General features: G+C 45.2%; 3 protein-coding genes and 1 long non-coding RNA gene across 4 annotated transcripts; 2 read left to right on the top strand and 2 right to left on the bottom strand.

Annotated features, from left to right (window-relative positions):
- Positions 1–6,513: 6,513 nt before the first annotated feature.
- On the bottom strand, positions 6,514–8,236 carry LOC119285770 (22.3 kDa class VI heat shock protein-like). Its single transcript, XM_037565099.1, has 2 exons — positions 7,849–8,236; positions 6,514–7,057 (listed from the first exon to the last, which is right to left on the bottom strand). The coding sequence occupies exons 1-2, from the start codon at positions 8,153–8,155 to the stop codon at positions 6,804–6,806; spliced, it is 561 nt and encodes a 186-aa protein (XP_037420996.1). The 5' UTR covers positions 8,156–8,236; the 3' UTR covers positions 6,514–6,803.
- Positions 8,237–12,910: 4,674 nt separating this feature from the next.
- LOC119285764 lies at positions 12,911–13,599 on the top strand. The gene has a single exon (XM_037565090.1). The coding sequence runs from the start codon at positions 13,001–13,003 to the stop codon at positions 13,307–13,309; it is 309 nt and encodes a 102-aa protein (XP_037420987.1). The 5' UTR covers positions 12,911–13,000; the 3' UTR covers positions 13,310–13,599.
- A 2,794-nt stretch (positions 13,600–16,393) lies between these two features.
- Positions 16,394–18,734, bottom strand: LOC119317059. The gene is made up of 5 exons (XR_005153505.1): positions 18,468–18,734; positions 17,663–18,346; positions 17,383–17,571; positions 17,111–17,250; positions 16,394–16,565 (listed from the first exon to the last, which is right to left on the bottom strand). It is a non-coding gene; the product is annotated as an uncharacterized LOC119317059 (long non-coding RNA).
- A 404-nt stretch (positions 18,735–19,138) lies between these two features.
- LOC119285755 lies at positions 19,139–20,481 on the top strand. The gene has a single exon (XM_037565086.1). The coding sequence runs from the start codon at positions 19,201–19,203 to the stop codon at positions 20,227–20,229; it is 1,029 nt and encodes a 342-aa protein (XP_037420983.1). The 5' UTR covers positions 19,139–19,200; the 3' UTR covers positions 20,230–20,481.
- Positions 20,482–27,689: the final 7,208 nt, after the last annotated feature.

Genomic DNA, 27,689 nt, shown 5'->3' with positions numbered 1-27,689 from the left:
GCCGTAGTGCATGCATTGAAGACTTGGAGACATTTTCTCATTGAAAATCATTGTGAGGTGTACACGGATCACAAGAGTTTGAAATATATCTTCACGCAGAAGGAGTTGAATCTCAGGCAAAGGAGATGGTTGGAGCTCATCAAGGATTATGACATGAGATTGCATTATCACCCCGGAAAAGGCTAACGTAGTAGCTGACGCGTTGAGCCGTAAAAGTCATGTCAACACCTTAATGACGGGAGATTTACCAAGGGAGTTAGCCGAAAATATTCATGAGCTATGTTTGGAAATAGTTCCGAGAGGCTATGTAGCCGCATTGGAGATTCACTCTACTTTGATGGATAAGATCAGAGAAGCCCAGAAGACTGACAAGGAGATTGCCTCTATTAAGGAGAAAATGAGCAAAGGAAAAGCTAAAGGATTTCGTGAGGATGAGCACGATACCTTATGGTTTGAAGACCGCGTTTATGTGCCTAATGATTCAGAGATCAGGAAGTTAATTCTGCAAGAGGCCCATGATTCATCCTATTCGATTAACCCAGGAAATACTAAGATGTATCTGGATCTGAAGGATATTTTCTGGTGGACCGGAATGAAGAAGGATATTGTGGAGTATGTAGCAGTTTGCGATGTATATCTGAGAGTAAAGGCAGAGCATCAGAAGCCAGCAGGATTGCTACAGCCATTGCCGATACCCGAATGGAAGTGGGATAAGTTAGGCATGGATTTTATTACGGGTTTACCCAGAACTCGTTCAGGCTATGACTCGATTTGGGTTGTAGTCGATCGTTTGACAAAGGTAACTCATTTCATTCCAGTAAAGACTACCTATACCAGTGCAAAGTTGGCAAAGATATACATGACCAGGATCGTATGTCTGCATGGAGTTCCAAGGAGCATTGTGTCAGATAGAGGAACCCAGTTTACCTCAAAGTTCTGGAATCAGTTGCACGAAACTTTGGGTACCAGGCTGGAGTTCAGTACAGCTTTTCATCCGCAGACAGATGGACAGACCGAGAGAGTCAATCAGATTTTGGAGGATATGCTGAGAGCTTGTGCGCTAGATTATGGATCTAGTTGGGACGAGAATTTGCCATACGCAGAGTTCTCCTATAACAACAGCTATCAATCCAGTTTGAAGATGGCCCCTTTCAAAGCTTTGTACGGAAGGAGGTGCAGGACCCCGTTGTCATGGGATGAAGTTGAAGACCGTCAGTTGTTTGGACCGGATTTGATTAAGGAGTCTGAACAGAAAGTAAAATTGATTCACGATAGGCTCAAGGTAGCCCAATCCAGACAGAAGAGCTACGCAGATTCAAAACGCAAGGAGACAGTTTACGAAGTCGGAGACCGAGTTTACCTTCGAGTATCTCCCCTTCGAGGAGTTAAGCGCTTTGGAGTTAAGGGAAAATTAGCGCCACGTTTTGTAGGACCATACAAAGTTTTGGAGCGTATGGAAGAAGTAGCCTACAAGTTGGAATTGCCCGAGTTCATGACGTGTTCCATGTTTCCCAGTTGAAGAAGTGCCACTCAAAGATGGCTGATATACCGCTGAGAGATACAGTGCCGCTGGAAGCGATTCAGTTGGACACTGATTTGACATATGAGGAGAAACCAGTCAAGATTCTTGAGTATGCCAGCCGAGTCACCCGCAGCAAAGTTATCAAGTTTTGCAAAGTTCAGTGGAGCCACCACACGGAAGATGAAGCCACCTGGGAACGAGAGGAAGATTTGCTGAAGGACCACCCTCACCTATTTTCTAGCCAACCCGAATCTCGAGGGCGAGATTCATCTTAAGGGGGGTAGGTTTGTAACATTCCATATACACTAGGTCATCATTCCATATCATATTTCATCGCATTTTGGTTGATCCTAGAAATTCAACGCGACTCAAGGACCCTCGAGAGAGTTGGGGATTTCATTATTTTCAGATTTGAGTTTTCTCAAATTTGGAAATAGGATCATTTGATTTTATTTATTTCATTTTCAATTATTTCTATTATAAAAATGACGAGAGAGGGAATAAAATGACTTTCCCAAAATAAAGAAATATTGAGGGTTTAAATAAAAAAATCAAATAAGATTTTATTTTGGTTTTATTTGCTATTTTATTTGAATTTAGGAAACAATGCACGTTTTCAAAAATTGCATTTAGAGCCAAGAAAATGTTCATCCTGTACTAAATATTTTATTTAGACGAAGAAAATTTGTTTTGACATTTTTAGATTTTTTATTTATTTTTCTAGAATTTTTTTAGTCGCAGCGAAATTGTTTTTTTTTAAACGAGACCCCGCGCCCGACTGGGCCAAGGGCCCAGCCGCCCGCCGCCGCCTCTCGTCGGGTCGGGACAGGAGTCCTGACCTGCGCCGCCGCCGCCCGGGTCCTGGGAGGACTCCGCCTCCCGAGGCCAACCCCTCCCCCAAGTCGCCTCTCCCCGCCCCCTTTATAACCGTCGCCCCCTCCCTGCAGCCCACACCGCCGCCGCCGCCCCACGCCTCCAGCGTCGCCGCTGCCGCATCGGAGTTGCCGCCCCACCGCCCCGCACCACCCGCCGCCCGCCGGAGCCCCGAGCCGAGGTATCTGCCGCCCGGTTTTTGAGAAAAAACTGTTTTGGTTTTTTTTAAAACCCTAGTTTTCGTTTTTTCAATAGATCGGTTTTTCTCTGGTTTATTTATTTAGCGAGCGTTCGCTCGTCCATTCGTTTTAACGAACGCTTTCATCGTTTAGTTCCTGTTAACGAACGTCCGTTCGTTAACCTGTTCGTCGTATTTCTTTTTCTTGGATTAAATCCGCGGTTTTTCTGAACGCGATTTCTGATCCGATGTTTGTTTTAGTTTAACTTTTCGCACGTTTGTCGGAATCAGGCGATTCAAGTGTCTGGAGTTTCGTCTCAAAACCCTCTTTCCGTTTAACCAACTCAAACAAGTTTTTGCCTCAGTAAAATTTGCCCTAGTTTCAGATTAGTAAACGAAGCTTATTTCTTTTGTCGTTTGTCTTTCGTTGCTTCGTTCGGTCTGATTTTTTTTTGCCAACCGGAGTTCTTAAGTTGAACTTTTTGGTTAGATCTTTTATTCGAGCTTTACCTGTGCATTAGTTGAGTACTTATTGTATGCTTGTTTGTTTGCGATAGAGTACCCGGAGTGCGCCGCTTGCTACTTCGAATCGCTAGGTTTCACGGATCATCAGCAAGGCAAGTAACACTTTGATCATACCTTCCTATTACCCAGTTTTATTGCATTAGATCAATCCTCACATATTACATGATTAAGATCTAATTAAATTGTGGGTTTGGGAAGTAGATAAGGTAGTACCTATTACCTGTTATTATCAAACCTTAGGGAGTTACTTGTACGTTTGCTTATTATGCTATGCTATGCTAGTAGACGTAGATTGGGTGAGTGAAATCCATGACAGATGTGAGATTGTTAAATCAATGATTTATCTAAGGTGGCAACTTAAATACACATCTGGGTGGATTGAGGCACCTGGGTATTCCAGCGATTGCCTGTTTTTCTTTTGGACCGCCACCCAGGCTCAAAGGGATCATGAGATTATTCATACTAGAAACTTGCGAACTTTTACAGTGGTAGACTAGCAGATGTCACTATTAGGAAAAGGACTACTAGTGGCGCACCAGTTTTGCCTACTAATGGCGCACTACTGGTGCGCCACTAGTACCACGCCACTATTATTTTTTTAGTAATACAGGTGCGCTATTAGTATCTGGTATACTTTTTTTGCTTAATCTTGAGTCACTATGGCTTAATCTTGGGTCAATATGCTTAATCTCAGGTCAAATCGCACTACGAGGTCAAACTTCCCGAAAGGTCACCCATCCTCACACTACTCCAGCCCAAGCACGCTTAACTTCAAAGTTCTATCCAACCCAGCACCAGCTCACTTCACAGTCACTTGTTGATATATCTAGCATATCAATCTTATCAAACCTTGTTGATGTTTAGGACTTTGTTCATGTTCATGAGTGTGGTGAAATTTTGAAAAAATATTTCAAACTTCCGTTCATATTACGTATTATATTTTGAAAAAAAAATCTGAAAAAAAATCAAAACTAATTTTTTTTCAATTATGGTGCGCCACTAGTAAGTTTGAAATTTTCTAAATTTTTTTGCCTCCAGATCTTAAAAGCCTCGTAACTTTTTTTCTGTTAGGTTTTGAGGATTTTGAAAATGTTTAACGAGGTTCTTATGTAACTTTTCGAGTAGATGATTTTTCATATAGAAAACTTTTTAATCCGAGTTCGTATGCAAAAGTTATGCCCATTTTACAAATTCCAGAGAGATTTTGCAAATAAAGTCGAAATTCACAACTAGACCACATATCACATGGGAAACTTATTTTCTTTTATTTACTAGTTTTCAAAAAATATAAAAAATATAAAAAAATTACTAGTAACTAGTAATGGCGCACCACACCCACGGTGCGCCATTACTAGTTTTGAAAAAAAATAAAAAAATGAAACTTTTTTTTGAAAAATTTTTACTAATGGCGCACCGTGGATGTGGTGCGCCATTACTAATTTAACTAGTAATGGCGCACCACTCTCATGATGCACCATTACTAGTTTTGGAAAAAAAAATCTTGTTACTAATGGCGCACCGCGGATGTGGTGCGCCATTAGTATTTGGACACTAATGACGCACCAACACATGGTGCGCCATTAGTATATAGTAGTGGCGCACCACATGTCTGGTGCGCCATTAGTGTCAATTCCATCTATATCCCTTTTCTTAGTAGTGTGTAGGGGATGTAGGTTGGTACGGTCTACCCATTCGTAAGGTGCTAGCGCTTCTGAAAGACTATGTCTCGGTCATCCGTTTTTCAAACACCATGTAGTGCGAGATTCCCAACGGAGGAGATCGAGTCTTATGGGGAAAAGTGTGCAAACTTCTGTAGAGTGTATAAACTAATCATGGTTAGCCGTGTCCCCGGTTATGGACATCTTGAGTATCTAGCACCTGGATTATCATGTGAATCTCATCATGTTACTCTAAATTAATTTTGTTGGGTTTTAATGATGATGCTTAATTGGGATTGAGAGCGCTTCTACACTCTCAATGTTTAACAACTACCATGATAGTTAAATAAAATTTATTTCTTTGTAGTAGGGAAAAATTGGCTTTACGCAAAACTGTAACCATAGAGCTTTCCACCAGCCAAATATGCATATAGAATAGCCTTATTCTTTTATTGCTCTCTATGTGTTACATTGCCAGCATATTTCATGTGCTGACCTGTTTCGGGCTGCAACGTTAATGTTGCAGACTTTTCAGACGACGAGTAAGGTGTTTTTATGTCGTGGTTCTATACTCAGTGATGCCGTTGGAGTTGATGGACTCACTTATCTTCCAAGCCTTCCGCTCTTATCGTTATTAGATGGCCTTAAGTCATATTTATTGTAATAAGTTCTATTTTGAGACTCTCGATGTAATAAGTGTGTGATTGCTACTCTGTTATAAATCCTTCAAGTACTGTGTGGTGTCAGCATTACTGATCCAGGGATGACACCTGAGCACAGAGATTGGACCGTTTGAGATCTGGTCGCTACATACTAAAAGTATGGAAAAGGGCAAACTAGAAGTATGATTCTACTAGGAAGAACTAGGGATAATCAATTGAACTTAAGTAGAAAAACAACCACCTAATTCACAACAAACAGGACATCATGATGTTAATTAGCAATCCTGCCGTGTACCAAACACCGGCCGTGACGATAACTACTCCAACTACACTCTTGTTACATAGTCACATAAACGCGTGCAGCGAGGTATTATCTCTGTAAACTAATGTAAGACCTTACACGACTACTTAGTGATCTAAAAGGTCTTATATTATATTACAGAGGGAGTACATAGTAAGCTAGGATTTGGCATCAACCTTTTGTGTCATTTTCCCAAAATGATGAGACCAAATAGTGAAGTCATCCATAATGTTCTGTGTGACAGGAGGAAGTACCTTAACTGCAAATTTCATGGCTGGATTAATATTTTGTGTATGAATATCCTTAATGCTTAAACCATTATATTATCTTGGTTTGCAAACATTTTTCCATGCAACTAATCCCCTACGATTATAGTTGAGGGATCAAATTTGGACTTTGTGATAGTTGAGGGGCCTGAGTTATAACTTTTCTTGTCAAAATAATGATGCACCGGTCTCATGAGCATCCTCAAGAAAAAAAACAGGGCCTCTTTTTACAGGAAATGTAAAGCAAAATCATCGACTGAAACCACGGAATATCATCTGGGCAACGTGCCTCTCTGCGGAATAATCACCTGAGGATCTCAAAGAGCCAACCCCAGCTTTCGTCACAGCTCTGATGCTCATGTGCCCACTGGGGATAAAGGGGCTAGGGGTGATGACTGACGACTGATGGAGATGCATCCTGCCGAAAGAAACGAGAGAATCAACCTTTCAAAAGTCGCGCATTGCCTATATATTCCTCTAATCTAGAATCATATCGATGCCCTAGCCCATTCGATGGACGACCCAAACTAACAGCGGCACTGCTGATTAATTAGTCATTTATTCACAGTGGAACTGAAGAACATATTTTACTACTACTACATTGGATTTGCAACATCATGCAATGGATAGATAGGTAATCCTCGCTCCTTTTCGTCTCAGCCATATCTTTCCGAATTTCTACCGAGATTACGCGGCCTTTTCAGTCGCCATCAACTGCTCATCATCACATCAGAAGGAGAATAATTGCCTTTCACCGGCAAATGCATCCGGTTAGTCTGATCCAATCCAGTTGCGGGCGTCGAGAGGTTCCGGTTCTCTCAGGCTTGTTGGTGCGTGTCGCTGCTCCTCTTAGGGACCTTGATCTCCAGCGACCCCGCACCGTCGTCGAAGTAGGCCTCCACCCTGCCCCCGTCGGCGTCCTCCGGCAGCTCCACGCGCCGCACGAAGCCGTGCTCCCACCACCGGCCGGCGCGCCAGTCCCGGCCGTCCGCCGGCGGCGCCCGCCATAGCCCGCTCACGTCCACCACCTTTGCGCCGTCGCCGCTTACCTCCACGTCGCACTTTCTTCCACCTGATGATCATGTCAAAGATAGCAAAATTTAGTGCTAGATACTGCACAAGTACCATGTGTACAATACGATATGATAACGGTGCAAGTGTGCTTGGCTTTGTTGGTTTTGGCAATCGTGTGGCACAATCTACCGCTCGCTTTTCCGCAAGCAAGCGGCACTAGACTGGTCTGGATCAAAGTGGTGCGCCACACGCAGACGCAACGAATAATTTGCCAAGAAAAAGCGACGGCGACAGAAGGCTGCACGTGACCATGACTATAGTGCTGCGGCAAAAGCAAAGGGATAGCAACGGGGAAAGCACACACGAGCACACCCCTCTAGTAGATAGCTAGCAAGTTGCAATCTTGTAAGAACATCTTGATATATGTGGCGAAATGCAAAGGTGTTGGATTCCTACACAAGCCGTGTGGCATCTTCTGAGGTGTTGTTGATCGACGGACAGTAGAGGAGCACGGTAACTTACTAAGCTCGTTCATCTAGACATCTGCTGGTCGATATATTCCTAGACAATCAACGCAGCTAAATCGACCGGGAGTGGAACCCGTGCACTTGGTACAGAGGTCAGATCATACATGCATTTACTGGAACGGCGAATCTATGCTAAAACTTTGGTACTTTTGTCACTTGGGACAGAGGTTTCAGTTTGAAGCTTGAACAAAAATCTGATCGTATGTACTACTGTACTTTTGTTACTACTCAAGTTAAGTCATCTTCGACAACAGACGAACACAGCCGATCTTGTACTGTGAAACAATCGATGGAGCGAGCTGTGTGCGTACGGGGCACGTACCTGGTATGTCGGCTCTGAGGCAGTACTCGCAGTCGTTCTCGGCCCAGTCGACGGTGGTCCGGGCGCCGCGGCGGAGCGCGGCGAGCAGCACGTCGGACTCAAACTCCCACATCGGAAACGCATCAGCCGGGTCGAAGAACTTGCCGAACAGGTAGGGGCTGAACAGGGAGCCCTCCGCGAACACGGCCTTGGCGTCGGCGTCGGCGCCGGGGGACTTGAGGAACGCCGTGAAGGTGTTCTCCAGCAGCGACATGCACCACTTGGGCGCGGCGCCGTCGGCCCGGACCTCGATCGCTCGCCGCGGCATCGGCGCTGGCTGGTGGTGGGGATCGAAGGCAGGCAGGGGAGCGGGCTGAGGGGGTGTGGACGAGGGTGCTCGCGTTATATAGTACGGGGCACGTACGGTGGTGGTGGAGTTGGCGGTGGGGCATGGGGAGCGGCCGGGGGCGGTGGTGGTGGTGGAGCTGATTGGCCTTTGCGGAAAGCAAAGCGTGGGAGGCGATTCCGCCCGGAGTTGGCTGGCTCTGCTTTGATCTATTGTGTGATTCCCGCCTTTTTCATCGCCTGGATCTTTATTTCCGTCGGGCGCGGCGGACTTGGCGGGCTAATGGGCCGAGGATGCCCGGTATGTATAGATTTCTTTTTTGCCACAACGGCGTCATATACTCATATATTTCATTTATAAACCCACATGTAATTCCTTCACAACTTTCTATAGAGCAATAAAGTGAGTGTGATTCCCCCAAAAAAATTATCTAAAACGTTTGTAAATACCAACCCCTCACAGCGAACGTTCGGGGGATATCTTGGTCCTTTTCTTTTTCTTTCCATTTTTCAGTTTCTTTTTAAATTCGGTTTATTTTACTTTTATTTTTTACTAATATATAAATTAAATTTTAAAAAATCAAATCTTCAAAAATTGTTCCCTTCTTTCAAATTTAAAATTGTGTTTTTATAAAATGTATGTGAATTGTTCCATTTTAAGAAAAATGTTCAAATATTTAAAATTTGTTCTAGCATGACAGAACAACGTTCACAATTTAAGAAAAAAACAACAATGTATTTATAAATTTTCAGGACTTCAAAAATTGTTTGCCTTTTAAGAAAATTTTCAGATTTTTCTTAAAATGGGAATTTAAAAATATGCTTGAATTTTCAATTTTTGCTCCCTAATTTCCAAAAATATTGGAATTTAAAATTTCCATGTTTAATTTTTTCTTGTTTTCAGAAAAATAAAAAATATTTTAAAATATGGAATTTTTGAAATTTCATGTTTAAAAATTTGCACTTGTTTTTAAAAAATGAGACAATTTTTTGCCAAAATTTTGGAATTCTAAATTTTGGTTGTCTTTTTCAAGAGCAGTTTTGCAATTTCAAACTTTGTTCACATTTTTTTTCAAAAATTGTTCATGTATTAAAAAGTGTGTTCAGATAATTCAAAAATCTATAGGCTATGGTAATTCACTTCATGACCCGTGCGGAAAAGCATGTTCTCAATTTGAAGGGATCGATCAAGGGTCATCGAGTGATCAATCGGAACTGGGTGTGCGGCCTTGATATTCGTTGACAATTTTTGCCGCTGCTTTGAGGTTCGAAAAAATGTCTTCGTTCGTCTCTACCATGGCGTTCATTCCTTTGATGACTACTTCATCTTGAAGAAGGATGTCGTGGGAAGGATTGGGTTCTCTTGTTACCAGAAGTGCACGACCACGCTGCGGATGCTTGCATATGGCATGGCCGCTGATTCGTGGGACAAATCTTCTATATCTAAATAGCTAGCCCCCACTAACTATTTCTCTCAACATGCAAGCATGCCATATCATCCCACAACAAGCATGAGAAAATGCCCACCCCCACTATCCTATTTCTCTACATGCAAGCATGCCACTTCATCATTAAACATGCATGAAAAAAAGACTCATCTCAACATCCAAACATACATAAGAAATTTCATTCTATTATGCTATTTATAATTAATAAAAAAATTACAACTATATAGTAATCGAACATAATAAATTATATGTATTTCTAGTTTGAGCTTTTTATATTATTACTTCAAATATGCATGTATCATGCAACGAATCACATTGAAATATTGCAAAATAACCCCGCAACAACGTGCGGGTGTCATCTAGTACATATGGATATCTAAGAGCACATCCGGAAATGCCATGGTAAGATTTGCTACTGTCTTGGTCTTGATGTTTGGACATCAATACCTAAGAGAACCAACTATGGCAGACACCTAGAGGATCTTGGCAATGTCTGAAGCAAGAGGATGACCAGGTTTCTCTGATCTCTTGCAGCATTCATTGGAGATGGAAGAACTACCCAAAAGCTCTACAAGGGCAATATAAGGGTCATGTTAAGAAGCCCACTATCATTCTTGAAGCGGTTGCATTACATGATCTTTGGCTTTGGCACGCTTTCTTTGGCATGCACGATTTGTAGTTGTTCATGAAGCTACTAAACAATGGGATCCGAAGACATTGTGGGAGGTGATGACATGTTGTGTGATTAGACACAACATGATCATCGGGGATGAGGGTGAGGATGTTGCAAAAGGTCTTGAATTTGAGAACATGGATGATCCTATGAAACTTTAAGACCAGAATCTGACCACATTTGATGAGTAAAGGGGACAACAATGTTGCAGCGTAAGCAACTCATGAGCAACTAAAGGAAGATCTGATTGAGTATTTGTGAGCGGGTAAAGGGGACAACAATGTTGGAGAGTGATATTTAAATTGGAACCACTGCTGCATTTGAACATTTTTAACTAAACTAGAACTAGATATGTGGCTATATTGAGCCCGCGGATGTATGTAGACTTAAAAAAAATGTTGCGACTAGCTTTGGACGGTTGCCTCCCGCTTCCATGTCTGCGGACTAGCCTTCCTATCATGAACGGATGCGGTGTCCGGTTTGCGGGTCAGCATTGGAGATGTCAGGGCATCTTGAAAGCGGACCCTCAAACTGCCCACAAACGTCGGGATGGCATGGTCCGGATGCGTTTAGCCATCCAACGCGGACCTGTATCCGCCAGCCGACCGGTCTGGACATACTTTTTGCCGCAAAGTCGAAATAAACTTGGGGGAGGGGGCTTTGCATGAGTCCGAACATCAGTCACGTAGAACTCCGATACCCTCAGCCCACCCAAAACCGCTCCCAGACCCCGCGCGTCCATCGTCCCATTTTTCTCTGCATCCGTTTTATCTCTTGCCTCCGCGGCCGCTCCACCACCCCGGGCGCCCCGCCACACCCTTGTTGGAAATCGATGACCCCATCTCCTCAACCGCTACACCCGGGCTCCTACTACTCTCGTACTAGTTGTTGGATTCCCCCGAAGAGCAAGGGTGATGTAGCACAGTAGCAGAAAGTATTTCACTCGGTTAAGAATAAAGGTTTATCAAATCAATAGGAGTCTATAAGCTAGCAACATAAGCAACACCTGCGCACAAACTAAATAAATACTTGCACCCAACTTGGCAAGGGGGTTGTCAATCCCTAGTTGCAAGGTTAATAAAAAATAGTGATAGATAGTGATATGGCAAACGACAAAATAGTAAAGTGAGCAATAAAGCAACACAAATAATAATAATAGAGAATGCACCCGGGGGCCATAGGTTCATGTCATTGTTGCCGCCATGAGCTGGAGTTGACGACCCACATGCCATTTTGGTATAGGTACATGCTACAGATTTGAAACATGGTTAAAGACCGGCTAAACCTTCACCACACTCTCTTACTACGGAGCACTGTTCCATGGAGCGACCACTCCCCCCTACTCGTAGCTAATTTGGAAAAGTTGGCCGCCGAGGAATGCGAAGATTTTCCTTTGGCTAGCCTCCCTTAACCATTGTTGGACAGCCGATCACACGCGCATCATAATCTCCCCCATGATCGGGTTTGCAAACTCTGCAACCAGGAGAGCGAGATCCTACACCAGTTGCTTGTGGGCTGCGTCTTCTCTCGCATCGTTTGGCATGACACAATGGCCTGGTGCCGCCTGCCCACCCCCCCTTCAGACCGCGTGACATGATTCTTTGACTTGTGGTCCACAACAATGTCCATGGCACTGGCTAGCCTGCGTAGGGGTATTAACTCTCTGATCATTCTAACAGTGTGGACTATCTGGAAGCACCGTAATGGCAAACTTTCTAATGGACCCCTCCTCCACTCAACTCTCCAATGACATAAAAAAGGAGGCGCCTCTATGGGCTAGAGCCGACGCCAAAGGCCTAGATTAATCCATGTAACCTGAACTTACTCTCTGAGGCTGAGCAATCTTACCCCCTCTCTACTTAATCCATGCTTTTGATGTCGCCATGCTTGTGTACGTCACCAAAAGTAGCACCCCTATAAACTATCTCCCCTACTTATGAATGAAATGATACACATCATTGCATATTCGTAATTAAAGCTTCACCAGATTCAACCTAACTCTTGAAGTTGGATGAGGACGGTTAAGCTTTTGTTGACAAGCGTTGTGATAGATAAAAGAAAGCAAATTGCACGTTTAATACGTCAACTCGTTGCGCGTTAGAGCATCTCTAGTAGATTCCGTAAAAACGGTCAAACCTTGGTATTTATGGTACAAGCTGAAAAAATCATCCCGAATAGATCTTGTAAAACAACATATCCTGTAAAAAAAAAATTGCAGGCTCCCCTATATTCGAACCCCAGTCTGTTATGTTTAGAGGATTTCGGCCGTTTTTGGAGGATCCTGTAAAGCCGGTCAACGCCGGAGCAGGGGACCTCTCGACGCCGTGCACAAGCAGCGAACAGGCGGAGGAATTCGCCGACAGCTGGCCGGAGCATCGCCAGAGCACGCGTCGGCCCGGCGCGTCACCAAAGTAGGTAGCGGGCCAAATCAGGCGGAAATCAATGTTCGAGTTCGTCCATGCCTGTGTCCCAGGGAAGAAGAAGCATGAGGAAAAAAAAATGTTTACTGTGTGGGTTTACAAAATTTGTTCCGACTGACGCCTCGCTGTATCGTAAATTCGTTTTAGGGGAGCCCGTATAGTGTTTTTACAGGTGGTGTTTATGGGATTGCTAGAGATGCTCTTGCACCGAACCCACGTCTAGATTGTTCCCCACCAAAACCCTAGAATCCCCTAATCCAATCCCCACCGGTTCCCCACGTCTGCCGATGGGGCTCTTCTCGTGGTGGAGGGGCTCCCGCCGCGGCTCGCCGGAGCAGGCCCCGAGCCAGCAGGCCGCGAAGGGAGCGGGAGGCGCGCAGGCCCAGGTGGCCGTCCCCGGCACCCATGGGGCGGTGGAGGTGCTGCGGCAGCGGCAGCCGGACGCGACGGTCTTCGAGTTCGGGTCGGCGGCGGAGTCGGGCACCGCCGTCACGCTCGCCGGCTACTGCCCCGTCTCCGACGAGCTCGAGCCGTGCCGCTGGGAGCTGGTGCCCGCCACCGGCGAGGGCGCCCCGCAGTTCCGCATCGTGTTCTGAGCACGAGGAGATAAGCACCCCCTATGCTGCCGTCGCGCTATCTATCTTGGGTGTTGCGAGGTTTCTTGGGTACAAAGGTGTGATCTTTGGCTGTATACTGGTGCTTGTGCATTTCCCGAAATAAAGCTTGAGATATTGATGAGTCCTGGTGGATGATAACATGTGCTGGCTGAAATTCTGGGCTTGCTGTCGTTTGTGATGAACAAATTAGCCAATTTCGGCAGCTCTTTATAACACTACCAAATTAGATTGCTGTACTTTTGGCTTTTGTATGCACTGAAATTTGTGGGCCAGCCATTTGTTGAAATATTTTCAAGATGCAAACTAAATCTTCATAGGGATTAGGGAGGTAGTACCTTGAAATTGTGGTGGAAGTCAATTTGCTCACTGGGAGATGTAGGAGTGTATGTCCTGTTGCATTGTTAGACATGAGTCCAAAAGATATCAAACAGGGAACCTGGGCTTGAATTGCTCCTTGACCAATGGTAAGGACAAGTACCTTGCCACGACTGTCCGAGCAATAATTTCCTCATTGAGCACATATGCAGCCATTTCCTGCCTTTTTTTGTGTCTGTACCTTACCTTTGGGCTTAGAATTTTAGTTGATAGCACATACATGAAGATCCCAAACTAGTTGGTTCATGCCAATTGGAAGAAATTAGGTTTTGGCTTTCAAATTAGCTTATCTTGATGTATTGCTGTACTTTTGGCTTTGGTATGCACTGAAATTTGTGGATCAGCCATTTGTTGAAATATTTGCAAGGTGCAAACTAAATCTTCATAGGGTTTCTCCAAAATGATTTGCTTCACTATTATTTGATGGAAAGGGATTTCTTTATGTGGTTAGCCATTTCAAATTTCCGCCCTGAACTCGCTTGCAATTTTTTATCTTAATAACTTGTAACCTGAACTAGCTCACAATTTATGATGCTCTTATATTGGATGGCGCTAGTTTTCATGTTTAGTACTAGTAGTGTAGTAAGAGGCTACTAGTATAACAACAAAGCTGATGAGTGGTGATGATGAACACCTCCTGTACTCGAGCTTGAGCCAGAATTCGAGAAGGGAGAGCAAGCTTTTAAATTGATGTAGGAACTGCTAGGAAGATAGGTGGGAGCAAATACAAAATTGTGTAACTTTTGACTGTTTCTGAAGACACACTACCAATCTGTAACATGTATACATGTAGCGGTTTTAAAAGGGATAGTGCATTTGTATGTATCAGACAACTTTCCACTTTGCCTAAACAAGAATCATAGCCTGACATGTTCTTTTGCCAAATCTACATTTTTTTTTCATTTGAACTGAAAAGTGAAAACCCAACAGCATGGTCCAAACATTACAAATTCATGTTCCTGTTCCAGAAACAGCTCGGCAGGACTTGCTATTCTCATTAACAAGTGTTGCAGAATAGCTGTAGCCTGAAGTTGTAGAATCAATATCAAAATATGTATAGGGATCCCATATGTATTTGTGATCTGAAAGTGCTGGTGCATTGTCACTCAAAATGATGATGGTGTATTGAATCAGTTTGTTGGGGTCTTGTGGACCTCCTCTGTTTGTTTGTCGAGATAATATAACCCGGTTATACTCATTTGTTGATGTAGTTCCCCCCTTTTGTTCTTGATATTCCTGGAACAAGCTTGTATGTGCTCTATCATTTGCAAACTATCAGATGTGCGTTGCTTTAGTTCCTCCCTCTGTTTTGAATTATAAAGATGTTCTTATTTTTTTCTGAACCGGATATATATGGCCGTGTTTTTGTGTGTTTGTTCACTCATTTCAGCCCCTATATAGTCCCCTTTGAAATATCCAAAACGTTTTATAATTCAGAGCGGAGTACTAGGGTCTGATATGAAGGCTGGTTGCATCCCAGTACTAGGGGGCTGTTTGGTTTGTGACTAACTTAGCCAAAGATTGCCACAACTAAGGTTAGGCAAGTTTGACCAACTTAGGTGAGTGTTTGGTTCAAGCCACATTTGGGCCCCACATGGCATACACACAAAAAGTGTGGTAAGATTCCCTTAGGCTCCAATTTGTAGCTCTCATTTTGATGAACTAACCTTAGACAAGTTTGGCAAAAATGTGTGGCAAAGTGTGGCAATGCTAGTCCTAAAACCAAACAGCCCCTAGGTCTGATAGTTTTGTAGGTCTGATATGAAGGCTGGTCATCCCTCTGTTTTGCTGCCCATCTTATGGTGTCGCTCACTTATGGTCCGTTGATGCTCTGTGTTCAGTGCTCACTCTCTAATAAACTCCAGCAACTCCTTTAGCATCCTAGATACTAGATCATGAAAGGCGCGCGTTGCTGCGCCCGTCTAATTTGACAGTATAATATTAGTGATTGATGGAATTGTAGAGGCATTATACTATAGAGAATTGGTATGCAAATTATGATATAATAATATATAAATTACTCCGTAGGAATATCTTAGTGGACATACAACCACGGAAGTATCTCGGTACCTGGTATTAGGGCACATTTATGTCAAAGTACATTTTTTTATTATTGATCATTAAGGCGATGTGATTGATTGTCACGAAAGAAGGTGGTGTTTGTTTTCCCGGAAATCACATGTTGCCATTGAGAAATTTTAGTACTCTATTAGTCTCTCAGATGTGCTCTAAGGTTCCACGCCCTTCTATTTTTCTAGTATAGAATAGAAGAAATTTCTATAAATATATGCAATGAAACATATAGCAGATGTCTCCTATATGAGATAAATCACCAATGCCCGAGACAATAGGTGTGTTCTAATATTCTAGGAGTTCTAGCGACAACACAGGCAACTCTACACACTATCACCCTCGAACAACTCTCTAAGCACTGAAAGCATTCCTTAAAAAGGTTGATAGAGTATTTCACTATTTCGTATGATATCAACTGGAGCTATAAGCATCTGTTATTGCAGTGGTACTAAAGTCCAATACTATGATAGGTCCTTCGTGCAAATATATATGACATACATAGAAGTAAGCTTTGCATTATCCACATGGTCCAAATATACCAATCAAAATGTTCTATGCAGCACACTCAGAAATATTTATGTGGGGAATTTAATTCGACCACGCAATCACATATTTTTGAGGAAAGAGTTACACAAAGGCATGCTTACTAAGCAAAACCTCATCATGTCAAGCATTGACATATACAAACAACTCTGGAAAAGTTGTGGCAACATATAATAGAATGCAATTTACAACACTTCTCTATGAAAGTACAAGGAGACCGGTTCCTATCTAAGGAAGTCATCACCTGCATGTAGGCAGATTAGCGTCACAACATTGGTGTGGGTAATCTTATAAACAATACATAGTGAGTTATAAAATTGGTATAGAATTTTAAAATTCACTAAATCAAGTAAAAGAAAAACAATACATCAACTCCTGTCAAAGATTGCCTCGGAATACTTCAGCGCCCCCACTGCAAAATGCGTCGTATTTCTCATGACAGCTAAGTTATAAACTCATACTGAAAATGTATATAATTTAGACTACCATGCACAGACTACTGTCAAACTCATCCCAAAAACACAACCTTGAGTCTTTTAAGTACGCAGGAAAATTTGTACCAAACACAAAATGCTAAAATAATAGAAAGCCAAAGTTATCAAATACTTGCAGATCTCCATGTATCTTTATTTTTAGGAAAGGAGCCACTTACTCTATCAAAATAACATAACATGGATTTTCATCCTTATTGTTGTCTTGCATTTTTGCAGTCAAATTATGTCAGATTGTTCCATCCAAGCATGTGGTTATTGCACAATAAGCTAAATATCATTGTTGAGACTAAAATACCTGGAGGCCAACGAAGAGGCAATTCCCAGAACCAAAAACAAAGTTGAACACACAATGTTTGGCGGATTTCTTGTTATTCTGCTTGCCTTATGCCCTCAACATGCTCCTGGGGTTTTGTGCCCAACTTGGAGCGGGAGCCACTGCATTACAAAACCTCATTCATGTGCATCTTTTCAAACCAACCAGAACCAACAGAAGCACGAACAATAAAGGCAAGAGATATATGTCACTATAGCCGTGACACGTAATTATTCCCCGATTCCAGCACATACCTCTGTAGCGGACCAACAAGTACTCAAGTAGTAAGAGCTATAGTATGTCCGCCCAAATTCTCAACGTTCTTGTGGGTGATCTGAAGCCTGCAAGGGGCGGTCTGCACTGCGGTTGCTCTTTGAGGTGCTAGATGGAGTAGACCGCTTGTTTGCTTCTTCTACCCCATGCATACAACATTAAGTTGCATGCTGAACCAAATTGTTGATATAAGAAAGTTATTCTAATCTGAAGGTACAACAACGTTCTAAGAAAATTATCATGATCAGACAACAAACTAACCGAACAATAACATTATTGACTTCAGATTGCATTTATACTTGTCCCATGTGATGTTGATGCTGAGAGCTACCTGCACTTTAGTGAATTTAAACCATGTTGAACTTAACATAAGCACACTGCTGAATCTAAATATTTGGTGTTTATGCTGGCTAGGTTAATTCTCTAAGAAATGATACAAATGATCTAGATACTTAATTCCTTAGTCGTCGTCACAATTCAGATGTTCAAGTCAGCAAGTTAGGTGTCAAGCGTGTCAATTAGAAGCACATGGTGGGTATTTGATTTCGTTCAAATCCAGGGTACACTGACTGAAGCAAAGACGATTAGATTAGGGGGCAGGGGATTACAGAGTGAGACAACAATGGGGAATTGGAGAATGCACTGGTAAGATGTGACTACTCCATGTTGACAAATCAACTGATTGCAGACGAATTCAATTTGGACTCACCTCATATATATTTTCAGCAAAAGAAATCAATTGCTTCCGATCACAATTCAAAAGGTTGGGTTACTTATCATGATCAGGTGCAGACTGCAGCGATTGAAGGAATTGCCAGCAGGAGGGCATGGCGGCTGCACCTAGCGACTTTCCAGACTCTCGGGCCACGGGCAAGGTCAAGGGAGTGCAGAAGCGCGCCCGTCGTCTTGCCCGACAATGTGCTTGTGGACGCGGACAAAGCAATACTGTGAAACAAGAGGAGGAGCCCCAGTCAATACGCTAGATGTAAACAGAAGCAGTCTGTGAATAATTTAAAGGGAGGAGCCCGAGAATAAAATGGAACAGGTAACTGGGGATCGGCCTAACCTGAAGATCGTAAAGGACGTTGAGGTACAAGGTTGAACAAATTCAGCGCGAGGTTGAGTGCGCTCGGCCGCTACCGCCCCCCGCTCCGCGCCCGCCGGCAGGACGCCATACACCGATACACGTCGAGGAGTCACGCACCGGTGTGACCAGAGACATCGCCCTCGCCCACCACGCATACACGGGGGATGTCCCTCCCTTCCTCCTCCTCCTCCTCTCTCTCTCGGCGGCGCACCAGGTCTTGCCCTAGGCCAACGTCGGGAGATGTCGGGGTGGGATTGAATGGGGCTAGGAGGTGGCCGCAGAGTAAAATCGAGATCGTTCGTGCGAGATCCGACGGTGACCCGTAGCATTGATCCACAGGCTTTCGATTCTGCCCCTAGAGCAGCAGCCCAAGGACAGTCGGCCCAGGAGTAGCCCATGCGGGAGAAAAAGCGTGCGTTGGACGGGCTAGGGACAAACGTGGCCCAGCAACCAGAAACGTGCGTTGAAGGTCGAACTGTAGGACAAATCTGACGGCCAGGAACATCTGCATCGTCAAAATGGACGGTTAAAAACTCTAATTGCTGAGAGAGCTCGCTTTAGGTGCGGTTATACTGTCCTTAATTGCACGCAGCTTCTGGGCAGTGGGGCCAAGCAGCCAGTGTCCAAGCCCAGCTCTGCTCCACCAGCTCGCTTCCCGCACCATGGAGAGCAGAGCACCACACCTTATCGTCTTCTTCTCTTGTTCGCGCCAATGGCGCTCAGCCTCTTGAACCCTGCTCCCTCCTCCAAGATCGCACTCAAAGCTCCAGTCCCGCCACTCCCGAACCGCTCGTTTCTCTTCCCGCCACCGCGCCTGCCTGCTCTCCACGTTGCCCTCCTCCTCCGCAGTCCGCCGCACCGGCGCGTCCAGTCGTCGTCGGCGCCGTCGGCCCCGCCGACGGACGGCTCCCCGACGCCACCATCGTCGAGGGAGGAGGCGGTCGCGCAGGCCAGGTCGTGCCTGGCCACGGCGCTGCGCAAGCCGCTCAACAACTCGCTCCCGGCGCGGAAGCTCAAGAAGCAGCAGCGGCAGGCCCGGTTCCGCGCCGAGATCCCCGTGGTCGACGACTCGCCGGGCTCCCTCGCGCGCCTCGCCTTCGACGTCTTCTCGGGCCTCGGCGTGTCCCGGAAGGGCTCGCCGGCGAGGCTGCTCCTCGTGTGGCCCTCCGCGGAGGACCAGGCGGTGGCCGTGCGCGAGTTCAAGAACTGGGGGGACACGTCGGCGCTGGCGCACGCGCAGCTGGACGCGGTGGCGCCGGACGCGCTGGGCGCCTGCGACGCCGCCGTGTTCCTCTCGCCGGGGCGGCCGCAGGTGGAGAAGCTGCGGGCGGCCGTCAGCGCGCTGGACCCCAGGCCGGCGGTGCTGTTCAACCCGGGGTGGAGCTACGAGGTGGAGGAGGAGGGGTTCGGCGGCGTCGCCAAGGGCTTCGTGGGCTCCTTCAACGTGGTCTACTCCTTCATGGGGCTGGAGGTGAAGGGGCTGCTGAGCAAGAAGAAGGGCGTGCTGCTCCGGTGCGTGGAGGGCGGCAGGTTCGGCGGCGAGAGCTGGGTGCTCATGATGGAGGACGAGGAGAAGGAGCCGGAGCTGAAGGTGGTGTCGCGGATGAAGCGGCGGCCGACGGTCGGCGAGGTGGAGAACATGATGTACAACCTCATGGCCGCCAACTCGCCGGTGACCAAGTCCGCCAGGTTCCTCAGGGAGCTCGTGTCCAACGTCACGGGAAGGAAGGGGAAGCCGTGACATTGGTTTCATTGGCCTTGTGTGTTCACGGCGTCTCCTGAACTTTCAACACTTTGTTGATTGCCTGAAAACTCTGAAATGGTTGTAGTGGTGCAGCAACAAGTTTGCATTTGCAATGCATCTTCGGAATATGATAGGCAATGTTAACCTATGGATAATAGAAGTTTTGCGCGCTAGCAAATGACAGAAATCAGGTGTGCAACAACTTGGGATTAACACCCATTGTTGATAATACTAGTGTATGATACTATATTCGTAACAGTTTGTTTAATTCACATATAAATGATTTTTAAGGACATCACATCTAAGCTCCCACAAATATATAATGCAGCAACAAGAAATAAAAACTAGGACAAAAAAATAGACCACAAACAAAATGAATATCAGCTTAGATGTGATGTCACATATATTCATAATGCATAGTATCGTAGTATTTTGGTATCGTAGAGGACTATATTTATTGACATGCATAACACAAAGTAGCACATCATGTAATATAATACAGTATCAAGTATCAGGATATGATACTCAATCATCTCTTTCTTCATTTAATTCCATACCACCTCATCAAAATTGTTTAGTTGTCATGCATCCATTACGAACAACTTTAAATATCTTTGTTCATCATGACCATTTTCAGTGCTCAGAACGGAATTGAAGGGAATTATTTTCTGGCGTAAGGCAGGCGGCGCTGCTTTCATTGGGATTAGAGGGGAAATAGTTACAGGATGGTACAAATTCCTAAGAGGTGATGCTTAATTTTGAAAGGAAATAATTCCCGATGCTTCTTATTCCCAAGAGATCAATCACGCTTGGGCCGCTCCGACGCCACATTTTATTTTTCACTGTCGCCCTTCTCAATCACTTCTCGGTATCGCCCACCGGCATGCTTCGTTTTGACTACTCGCTGTTGGTAGACACGGAGAAGGTCAGATAAGTATTTATAAACAAGATCAGTAGAGCCATTGATACATGTGCATGTTTTATTATAGGCTTTAGTGTGTTTCACCAATCAACCTGTTCTGAAGATATTGCACTTGATTTTTCTGAATACAGAGTACATGGTACGTCGCCTTCACTGCTTCTCATGTTTGAGTTTCTAGTTTTTACAGTAAACTATAGCCCGTCTCACACAACTGCAGAAAAATGTGCCACGTAGGACAACGGACGAGAAGCCGTTGGGGCGTCAGGGCCATTGTTTTGCAGACTTCTACTCGTTGCTCCTTAGTTTCCCACTATGCATTCCTTTCTCTTTGGTAAGACAGTAAGAGCATCTATAATCGGACTTGGTAAAACCAAGTCCTCGCAATCTTGCGAGCTGAGGAAGAATATTGGCGCCGTAGAGATGGAGCCAAATGGGTGACGAAAGGATACATTCAAGTAAAACTGGAACCCACTCTCTAGTGATGACCTGCTTACCTTGCTAACTGCTCAAAGGGGCACTAACGCTAGGATAGTCTGGAGATGCGTAGGGGCGCTGTTTTGGTCGCTTTGGTCGGTTCGGAACAAAATTATGATTGAACAAAAGTGCCCTGCTCACCCAGCTGATATTATCTTCAAATGCCACATTTTCCTACAGACTTGGGTGCAGTTGGGGAAAACGCGTGACGCGGACCGTATGAACGGGATCATGGAACAGATCAGGGCGACTATGGTGAAGGCTCGACAAACTGCTGCGCCAGTTTGGGACTTTTGCGCTGAGTTTGGTTGATGTTTAGTTGATCTTTTGGGCATATTTGGCTCATGTTATGTTGGCTAGAAACTGTTCTTATTTAGACTAGACTATGCCGGGATGTGACGCCCGATGTTTACTTCCGTTTGGTTTGTATGTTTTAAACTATGTGTAGATGCTGCCTAGTGGCTTTATTAATTTAAAGCCAAACGCTTCTAGCGTCTACGTTCCAAAAAAATAATCGGACTTGGACTAATTTGGACCCTTATACATTCACAGATGTGTTTGGACACTGTTTGGACGTGTCAATTTTGAATCTTCATTTGTCCATACGCACAGCCATGTCTTTCAAATTACCCGGTCAAATGCATATGACCGGTGGGGATGAAGAGAGAACGAGAGAGAAAAATAATAAAGTGATAAAGTGGTCCAAAATGGGCCGCTTTGACGTGGCGGGCTGTTCGTACACCCTCGTATCCTTCTCAGATATGGGCTCAATTTGAGGGTTTCATGGACAAGCGAGACATGACGAAAATTTGGAGGGTTCGATTGGATTGTGTTTTTCTTATCTCTCTTGTCCGGACTGTTCGGACTGTCCGCACGAACATATGAGGGCAGTTTAAGGGATACGGTTGTAGATGCTCTAAAAAAAGTTGAAAACTCCTTTTTTTAATCACAAACTTTATTGATTTAAACAACATTTAGGTGCGTCGAGGGCGGGAGGTTCGGCGGGGAGAGTGGGGTGCTCATGATGGAAAACGATCGGCTTGGTGGAGAACATGATGTACGACCTCATGGCCACCAACTCGCTAGTCACCAAGTCTACCAGGTTTCTCGGGGAGCTCGTGTTCAACGTGACTGGAAGGCAGGGGAAGCAGTGAGATTGATCTCCTTGGACTTGTGCATTCATGGTGTCTTTTGAGTTTCCTTGTTCTGTTGTGCCATTGCGTGAAACTCTGGAATGGTTGTGGTGCCACAACAACATGTTTGATTTTGTAATTTAGGCAGCATTTGCACATCATCTGCAGATTATGATAGGCGATGTTAATCAATGGATAATGGAAAGCTTTGTGTGCTAGCAAATCACAGAAATCAGGTGTTCAAAAGCTTGAGATTAACAACCAACAATAGACATCTTTGTTCGTCATGGCCCTTTTCAGCATTCAGAAAGAATTGAAGGGATTTTTTTTACAGTGAAAGGCAGGCAACGACCTTGCACCACCAATCAAACGAACTTGACGAAGGGGGCGTGATGCAACTGAAGAATTGCCCAAGCTGTCAGTGAGCTTCCCATTGGCAGTCCAGCACTAGGTTAGGGCATCCTTCTCTTGCAGTCACAACTGCACAGATTGGGGATCATACCAGAGAATTGGGTGATAGATTCGACAATGTGGTCAGCCTTGAAGTGTCGCACCCATTTGTCATTCTCCATGGCGGTTTTTATGGCCACAGTCCGGAGAGTGCACTGTTTGAAGAGGTTCGGGTAAAGCTCTTTCAAGCTCTGTCGGTGCATCTAAGGGTCCGTCCTGAATTTTGAAAGGAAGTTTGCTATTACGAGCATGGCTCTAATGTCGAATTGAGCAAACTTGTTCTTCTGACAACGATCAGCACACCAAAATATTGCCCATGCTCATTCAACACGACAGGAATCTCTGCTACTCGAACTCTAGTTCATGATGCATCTTATTCCCAAGAGATCGCGCTTACGCCATTCCAACATCACGTTTTATTCATCACTGTTACCCTTCTCAATCACTTCTCGACATCATCCACCGGAATGCTGGTATACATGAAGAAGGTCAGGGTTATTATAGGCTTTAAAGTTTCACCAATTCTCCAACTGGCACACACCTGCTGGCGTGACGGAGCACGCGCCATGAGTTTTTGCTGAACACGACACTACCAATGGATCCCAGTCGGAGTGGCTGTGAAGGCGCCCGACTATTGGATCCACGGCAGGGCTGCTCCGACAGCGGATCTGTATCCTCCTGGGACAAGCGGAATGTCAGCTGGACTGCTATCTCATCCTCGTCCAAGAAGGCGGCAAGCTCCCAATTGACTAATCTAGACCGGTCGGTCTCATACCCGCCCCTAGTGATGCAAGAGATGGCCGAGGAGGGAGCGGGGCAGAGCTGAGCGGACTGGAAGCGCAATGGACTAAGGGAAATTACTAAGTAGGACTTTGTCAGGGTTGGGATTTTTTGGGGTCAAGATTGGCCTGTCTGTTGTGGCGGCAGCGTCGGCCTCAAATCCGCCCCACATATGATCTAGATATGGGGTGCGAGACATTTGGCCTGGATATGGAGGATCCGATTGAATGACATTTTTCTCAAAAGAAGGATGACTTTTTTTAGCCGTACCCGGGTTGTCCGTCTGAACATATGCTGATATGCAAGAGGACGAAGGGGTCCGATTGAAGATGCTCTTGTCACTTATCAGGCTCATTTAAAGACATACTCCACACGCACGACAGGCGAAACACAAACGCCGCCACATCGAACCTCCTCCCAGTGCTCCTCCCCTCGCCGCCGCCGCCGGCGGCCTCGTGGACGGCTGCGGTGGCGGCGGGGCGCCCCTTTCTCCTCTTGATCCCCTCTCCGGTCGACCCCACAGTGAATGTCAGTTCGCATCGGATCCATGGACTCAATTGCTCATAGTTGTTTGCATCAGATCCAAGACTCGATCACTCATGGTGGCGCTCCAACAAATCAAGCCGGTGCCTTTGATCCAGCGACTGGATCACTCACACCGGCGCTCCAACAGATCGGGCGGATGCGTTCGATCCAGAGACTCGATCGCTCACGGGCGCGCTCCAACTGATCGATCGGGCCGGTGCCTTCGGTCCTAGCGGGCTCTGTGTTGTGGCTCGGGCCAAGTCAAGGGATGTGCCCCCGCATGGTCTGGCCGCAACCAGCCCACCAGATCTGATGGCGGCCAGGTTCTACTGGCTGCTGGCGTCCGGACCGGACCGGGAGATGTCCGCTACGGTTGGATCTTCGCCGTGAAGGATGTCGTGAAGCCATTGTTGGTGTGTCTAGCGTGAAAGTGATGTTGCGGGATGCAGCCGGAAGGCCCTTTCGTGGTTTTGGCGGTTCTCGCTTCGGCCAAGTTGCTTCGACAGTGAGATGCAATCTACAGATGACAACTTGACGCAGAGGGTATGGTTGTGCAGCGGTGCCAAGCCCAACACTGCTATGGGATTATGGAAAAGTGGTGGCGACAACACATGATTGACTCTGAGTTGATGGTGCTTCTTGAGTACCAGGTCTCGAGCTCCAGGATGAAAACCCTAGGTCGGACCATGGTTGGTTATGACTGGCAATGGGGATGTTTTTCATCGTTACCTTGTTGAAGGCATTGCTTAGATATGCTCGGATCCGTTCTTCGGGGTGAAAACCTAGAATTTGACCTTTGGTGGTTGGATCCGGTGAGGATGATGCTTGTGCGACATTTCCTTTCTAAAGACGTTACTGTTGAATAACCTCGCTGTCTTTGTGGTGTCAAGAGATAGTTGGTGAGGATATAGTCGTTCTTGTAGTTTGTCGATCGCAGTTGTTTGCTTTGGGGTCATTTTCTTTTTTCTCACTTAGGCAAAGCTTTGGTCTTGTATGACTTTGTTACTCGCCTTCGCATTTTTGTGTATGTGCGTTAGTATTGACTGTGTGCATCCTACCTATGCAGATACCGGATGTGTGTTCATTGTGTTTTGTATCCATTTGATGCTTCATTTTAAGTTAATAAAATCCAACCTTCATTGGAAAAAAATTAAAGACATGCTATGCAGAAGGCAGAAGGGGTCGGTTGAAGATGCTCTTGTCACTTATCAGGCTCGTTTAAAGTTTCCTGTCAAGAGTTCATGCATACCGACTCTAAGGCACTGTTTGGTTCATAAGTCTTAGGATTTTTTATCCCAACTTATAAGTCTTCAAGTCCCTAAAAAGTCCCTATCTGTTTGGTTTCTGGGACTTAATATGGACTAAAAGACCATATTACAATTATAAGTCCCTATAAGTCCCTCCTTGAGAGTCTTATTTCATAAGTCTCAAATGCCCACTTTAAGTCCCTATAAATCCCTCCTATTTAATTTAGATGAGATTTATAGGGACTTTTTTAAATCCCTAAACCAATAAGTTCCTAAAAACAAACAACCTCTAAAATGCACATGCACAAGGACATCAATAACCTAAAATCTAAAAAGTGGCCGCGCACGATTTGACGCGATCGAGCGGCCGGCTGGGAACCACACGATCTCTATCACGCGCGTCCGTCCCCACTTCAGGTGCCATCTGGTCGGCAGCCAACCTACCTCTCCCTCGTTCTCTCCCAACCCGTCTCTCTCTTTCTGTCTATTCTCCCTTCCTCACAGATCTGGATCGGAGGGGGCTCACTGGCGTCTCCCCTCAACGCCGACCACCAGAAACCTCCACCGGCTAGCCACCGCACTCCACCGGCTGAGGGGAGGCTTGGCCGCGCCGCCACCAGCCCCCACCACGACATCCCGCCTACCGTCCTATTGCTCCTTCCCCTACCGGATCCAGTCCCATCGTCGTCGTTCCCCTCCGTCGTCGACGGGATACGACCTCTGCGTCGACGGGATGGCCATCATCCTCGACGAGATGCGGCCGTCGTCTCCTTCCTCTGATGTCGTCCGAGTATATTCCCCTTCGTCCTGATTGAACCCATTCCCTCCCACTTGCTTGTTTGATGATGATAAAATAAGACAAAAATAAGAAGCAACTGAGAAAAGGTTTAGCATGCACCTGATTACCATCGCAAAGATTACACGGGATTCTTGTTTCTTTTGTTCTTGACGCATTTCTGAACGCAGGAGGGAAGTTACAAGGGAAGGGAAAGCACTAGCTAGCAGGGACCTACTTCATGCGTGTTGCAAGACCAGCATAGGCTGGAGTTCTACCGTTGCTTTGGTCGCGCTGCTAGTGAATTTTTGTGTTGATGCTTATGTTGTTGCTCCTATGGAGTGTTGCTGAATTTTCTTTTCCTACTGAAGATGGTGCTATGTATGTGCTTTGGGCTGTTGAATATGCTACTGAATTTTAGCAAAAGAAGAAGCGGAGGTACTGTGTTTGGGCAGCTATAATATGCTACTAATTTTTTGTTGGCGTTAACAATAATTATAGTTGCACACATAATAGTTCTGAGTTGGATATGATCATTTCAGATCTATAGTCGATTTGGCGCGTATCGCTCTGCAGCCGATTTTTGATGCTCTACAGGTACTAGTGGATTCAGCTGATTTGAGCTCTGTAGTTTATCTAAGTACTGAACATGCTGGCCCATCTGTTGGAATACATCAAGTTTTAAAAAAATTCAGACTTTTATTGTTCTATTTTGTGAAGAAACTACATTGCTGCACATGCGCGCCGTGGAGTTGCACATTTTTGTTGGCATCTATAGTAGTTTTAATTACGCACATATTTGTTCTCAGTTGGATACGATTATTGGAAAGTTGCACACACAGCGATCATTTTTTATTGGCATCTATATTACTTCTAGATATTACGCACATAATTGTTCTCAGTTAGATTCGGTCATTCGAAAGTTACACACATGGTGATCATTTTTTATTGGCATCTATAGTAGTTCTAGTCGCACACATAGTTGTTTTTAGTTGGACACGATCATTGAAAAGTTGCACACACGGGGTTCATTTTTGATTGGCATCTATAGTAGTTCTAGTTGCACAAATAGTTGTTTTCAGTTGGACACGGTCATTGGAAAGTTGCACACACGGGATTCATTTTTGGTTGGCATCTATAGTAGTTCTAGT

The sequence above is a fragment of the Triticum dicoccoides genome, chromosome 1A, assembly GCF_002162155.2.
Source record: "Triticum dicoccoides isolate Atlit2015 ecotype Zavitan chromosome 1A, WEW_v2.0, whole genome shotgun sequence".
Taxonomy (NCBI): domain Eukaryota; kingdom Viridiplantae; phylum Streptophyta; class Magnoliopsida; order Poales; family Poaceae; genus Triticum; species Triticum dicoccoides.
The sequence above is the reverse complement of the archived record's forward strand: the minus strand, read 5'-3'. Positions and strand labels throughout refer to the sequence as shown.

Bases quoted from the DNA above. Each gene is read 5' to 3' on its own strand.
- LOC119285755 (XM_037565086.1), top strand. From the start codon at position 19,201: ATGGCGCTCAGCCTCTTGAACCCTGCTCCCTCCTCCAAGATCGCACTC.
- LOC119285764 (XM_037565090.1), top strand. From the start codon at position 13,001: ATGGGGCTCTTCTCGTGGTGGAGGGGCTCCCGCCGCGGCTCGCCGGAG.
- LOC119285770 (XM_037565099.1), bottom strand. From the start codon at position 8,155: ATGCCGCGGCGAGCGATCGAGGTCCGGGCCGACGGCGCCGCGCCCAAG. The intron at 7,058-7,848 runs GTACGTGCCCCG...CATGATCATCAG, and splicing joins CCTCAGAGCCGACATACCAG to GTGGAAGAAAGTGCGACGTG.